General features: G+C 29.0%; 1 protein-coding gene across 3 annotated transcripts in view; it reads right to left on the minus strand.

The window, feature by feature from the left end:
* The window catches only part of LOC149891118 (myopalladin-like), a 5,070-nt gene extending 450 nt beyond the window's left edge, over positions 1-4,620 (minus strand). Inside the window, exons 1-6 of one of the 3 annotated variants that reach the window (XM_090083288.1) lie at positions 3,504-3,750; positions 3,021-3,118; positions 2,216-2,284; positions 2,048-2,119; positions 898-984; positions 1-747 (exon numbers count right to left, since the gene is read on the minus strand). The exon at positions 1-747 is cut by the window's left edge and continues 450 nt beyond it. In XM_090083288.1, coding sequence (XP_089939414.1) covers positions 299-747; positions 898-984; positions 2,048-2,090 — 579 coding nt within the window. In that variant the 5' untranslated portion in view covers positions 2,091-2,119; positions 2,216-2,284; positions 3,021-3,118; positions 3,504-3,750 and the 3' untranslated portion in view covers positions 1-298. Of the gene's footprint in view, positions 748-897; positions 985-2,047; positions 2,120-2,215; positions 2,285-3,020; positions 3,119-3,503; positions 3,751-4,595 lie in introns of those variants that run through there. The other 2 variants (XM_090083289.1, XM_090083290.1) reach the window with 2 other exon arrangements.
* Between the last annotated feature and the right edge of the window lie 410 nt (positions 4,621-5,030).

The raw sequence follows: 5,030 nt of genomic DNA on the forward strand, positions 1-5,030 counted from the left end.
TGCACACCAATCGTTGTATATCGTCGCATACCGTCGTATACCGTCGTATATCTTCGTATATCGTTGTATATCATCGTATATCGTCGTCTATCGTCGCATATTCTTCTCCTTTTTTCACAACGGGAACAAAAACTGTAATGAAATATTTATTTTAAAGTTCAACCGCCAGTTAATGCTAGTTGTACATCGTTCGTAAATCTTGCAATGGCTAGTTGACTTTCTTTTTCAGAAAAATTTTTAAAAAATCAAGCTAGTACTTCACCGAAGATAAGAAAACATTTTCATAAACAGCGCCATCTTATTTTGATTCTTCCACAAAAAGATTGCACGTTGAAATGTCAGCCCCAAACTTATTTTTAGCTACGCATGCTAGTTTTCCACCATCAGTTTTTTTAACTGATGTTATTGTCAGTTGTCTGGAGTTATTTTCTATAAGTATTCTACCATCTGCAGATGTACTTAGCAACACGTCATTTAGGAACCATTCGATTTCAGTCGGAAATAGCACGCTTGCTAAACACACTACTTCCAGCTTCTCACCGATAGGTTTCGATAAACTGTATGGCAACCGAGTTAGCAATCTTGGTTGTAAGCAAGTTTGAAAAAAACAGCTGAAATCTTCTTCTTTATCATCAACTTCTTTACACGGTTCTTCAATGCTGCTCAAATTAATGTTCTCATACGAACTATACAAGTTCTGAGCGGCTTTTTTTAAATGATATTCTTGCAGCTTATTTTCTATGTAATCTAAAAGTAGATGGTAACAAGCAATTAAAACTCTTAAAGTGTTAAGCATTAACCTAATAATCAAAAATATTTTTTGATCGGAAAATAAAATTCATATTAAAGGACCTCAAGAAGTTGAGATTTTTATTTTAGATTATTATCAGTACATACGTTCAACTTTGGTTAACGCATAATAAAAAGCGGGATCTGTAGAAAGTTCACGGTTATCGAGCATTGACTTCAGCATCCGCATTTGAACTGAAATAAAAAATTTTAATCAGGTTGAATTACAAACAAGTCATACAATTTTTGATAAGAAAAGGTGCATTTTTTTTCCAATCTAAAACTTTTCTTAAATTATATATTTTCGACCAATGTAAACAAACAAAAAAAACTCGTTACGAAATATTGTAAATATTAATGGGTTTGTCACGAAATAGATTTGACAACTATTTCGTGACAAACCCATTAATTACAGATCGATAGAAAAAGACTTAAAGCCAATTGTCTTGTAAAAAAAAAGAAAAGATTATATATAAAATGCAGAAATATGTCGACTAATTTATTCGGTAAAAGAAACCTCTTGAAATTAAGTTCTCTTCAAAGATATCTGTAAAAACCTCATTAAAAAAAATTGAAAGTAAGCCAATCAAGATAAGATAAGCCTTGATTCTTTTTATGTGCTTTTAAGATTTGTGTCGTCGCCTGTAAAACTTTCTTCTTAATTATTCATTCTTAACAATTAATTATGAAAATGTACGACTTCCTGTAATTTTGTTGCGAAAATGTTGAACTGCTAAATTTATTACATTTATTTAATGAGGTATTAGAGAGAATAAAGTCATTGAGCATAAATTGTAAATGGCATCCTAACATCATTTTTTAACTAGTGCTCACTTAACTCGTGATTAACAATAAAGTGTGACAATAGTCATGAGAAATGGATTTAAAATTATCTATCTAGAAACTTATAATAGCTGTTTTTTAAATGTAGTGTTAATAAATGTGTAAAACCAATGTTTCAAAGAGGAACTAAATCCAATTTATTTTAACTTATGTAAAGATTTTGTTTTTTTTAGTGGAAATGTAAAACTATTAAAATTATTTCAAGATTCTCTTTTGTTTTAGACGCTTCACTTAATCACTATGGCAACAAAATTTTTATTAAGACTAATAAAATATCTTTGAAAATCCAAGATTAAGAATGTTTGACGGGCGTAAAACTCATGAATGAAGAAATGTTGCAATAATCATACTGCTAACAAAATTTCTATAGTAACCAACAAAATCATAAGACAGAAAAAAAGTTTAAAATATTTACAAATAAATTTGATCACTGTCGTGAGCCCGTTATAAACAAACATTTCTCTGAAACCCACAAGTTAAGAATCAGCTGAATTAAGAAAAATTTACATTAAAAGTGTTTTCTAATATCGTCTCAACATCCGATTTAAAATAAATAGAAATATCTAATCGGAAGACATCTTACCAGTTAATCTTCTCAAGATAGCTAAATGACTGGATCAGGAATCTTTATCAGGAGGTAGTTCATTATATCCTAATAAAAATTCCTTCGGTTAAAATTTTATAAAAAAATAGATTAAAAATTCTAAGATACAAAAAACCTTAATAAAAAAAAGAAGAAGAAGAAGAAGAAGAAGAAAAAAAAAACGATGATAATGACAGCTTAAATATTTTCTTTACAATATTTTTGTAAATGTGTTTTTAGATTTCTAAAAAAGTTTGAGTTTTTTTTAGAAAATAAGTAAAGATGTGTTCAAACTTTAATATATTCAAATACCATGACAACCAACTTATACAAAAATACAAACAATCAACAGTTTAAAATGTGTTTAACGTAAGTTTTCCGCTAATTACAGGAGAAAAACTTCAGGAGAACTGTGTTGTAAGGTCCAACATAAATCTTGTGAACAGTTATCGTTATAAGGTCCAACATAAATCTTGTGAACAGTTATCGTTATACTGTTTTTTCGGTTTATTGCTCCTCGTGTTAATCGCTTACATTGTGTCTGTATGTATGCTTTTAAATTTCATTTTTCAGAATGTTTTATTAAAACTAAACAAAACGAGGGTGATGAGTCCAAACGGACTTTAAATTTAAAATCAACGTTCTCGAATTAGTATGAACCATATATTTGCTGTTGCATTCAAAGGTTCACCTTCATAAATTCTATTTTTCAGTTTTGCAAATTAATAACCAATGTAAAATTGTTTTTCAGTTTTGTAAATAAATAATTAACATAAAAGATATCATATTGTTTAAAGACACCTACCAAAGACTTTAGCAATCGGAGCCCATCTAATGCGTACATTTTTGCAACATTTGTAAAAGCACTTTGAACTACTATGATTATATAGCACAGCTTGATATCTACGTACGTAAGAAAACCTATTAACCGTTCCGTTAAATAATTTATTGCCATTGAAACTAAAATAGTTCTATTTTTAATCAGCAATACCTAATAAAGTTAAAGCAGAATAAAGTACCTGATTAAAACTTACTTAAAAGTAAAGCTAAAAAATTGCGAACATTTTTCACATTTAAAATGTTCAAATTAAAAATGGAAATGTTGTAACTTTTTTTTTTTACTGCTAATTTTTCCTATACCTGTTAATCCCGTTTCTAGCTGCTAAAATGTACAGTTGATCAGGATTTTAGAAATTTTTTTTTTTTTTTATAAGTAAAGCGTTAACAAACGCAGATTTGAATTTTATTTTCTTATTTGTAAGAAAAAAAAAAAAAAAAAAATCCAGACCTGTGTAAGACTTTTCTTGACGGTAGAAAGGAAAATCCGTTGAAAGCCGAACTTTTAATTTTAAACCCGTTGAAGTCTGCACCTTTAATTTTTATTTGTATGAAGACTTTCATGAATTTTTTCTTCGCTTATTAAAATTGCGGTGGTAACTAATCTAGGATTCCTTAATGAAGCGTCAGTCATCTTTTAAGATTTCTTAAAAAATGAGGTCACTTACGTGAATCAACATTTGCTGAAAAAAATTAATACTGGTTTTTAAAGAAAACAAAAAACTGGCAGAAAAACTAGAACTATTAAACTTAACTTTTTTTAGATTTTTTTCCAAGTCCCAAAAATTAAACATATTATTCTTTACTAGAGCTTAGTTAATAACGTCCTGAATAAAAGGGCAGACAAAAATTACAGTAAAACAGAACTAGAAACACCGCACACTTTAATAAAACACACATAAAAAATACGGTAAAAAAACGGCATCAACAATTTTATTGATAGGGCAATAAACAAAAACTGCGTTTCAACACAATTTATAGTGACAAGTGTCAATCATAACTTTTCTGTAAAGATAAACAAAAAAACACGAAAAGTGGACGTCGTGATTTTCAGCCGTCTTTAGTAATGAATCTTAAAGCTCTTACAATCCTAAAATATTGGTCGATTATTTACAAAAGGGTATTTTACAGAATTAATAAAGAAATTTCAAATAACATTTAAATTATGAAACGGTAAACGGCATTTTGAAGGCCTTAAGCAATTCAAAGATTACTACAATAGGATGGAGTTACTGGAGCTAAATTAAAATCATAGTAATTCTTGTTTAATTTCTCTCAGCAAATTAAAATCAACTTAAAAAACGGAAACAGAAAATTTAAACTTCATTGAAACTTTTTTGCCGAAGGAAAACGTACGCTATTACATGTTGCAGCAAAAGCCCTTTAGTATAATATACAATAAGACTGCCTCAAACGTTCATTTTTCATAGTTTATTAGTCATTTTATCTTGATTAAGAGCGACAAGATTTTATGTTTTCATACCTGCTTTTAGGATGAAACAATTTAGTTCGAATTAATAATAAATGACAAAAACCAACTTACTTTAATGCTAGAAATTTTCCAAGCTCCTGTTTTTAGCAGTTAAACCTTTGTCATAAGCATAACAAACAGATTCTAAAGTAAAAAAACTATATTCACTTAGAAGCGTTTTCATGGAGGAGAAGGAAGGGGGGGGGCATAGGGTGTCAATTAAAAGCTGTGCACGACACCCTTCCCCAGTTAAAAATAATTTGTAGAAATATATTTTGTATATTTTATCGGTGCCGGTAAAAACATTTTTATGACTTAAGTATATCATTAATCCCATACTTTGAAGCGACACGAAAAAATGTTCGAAAACATCGATGATTAATTAGTCAATTCGCTGATATGTATACCATCGTCCTGGGCATTATAATTCGGAAAAGTTAATATAATTATATATAATTGCGACAAAATTATTGATACCCCTGGCACGTTGTAAAATTTTGTTTTCAT

The sequence above is a fragment of the Hydra viridissima genome, unplaced genomic scaffold, assembly GCF_058129835.1.
Source record: "Hydra viridissima isolate aposymbiotic clone 2 unplaced genomic scaffold, HvirCarnegie_v1 scaffold_3, whole genome shotgun sequence".
NCBI classification, from domain to species: domain Eukaryota; kingdom Metazoa; phylum Cnidaria; class Hydrozoa; order Anthoathecata; family Hydridae; genus Hydra; species Hydra viridissima.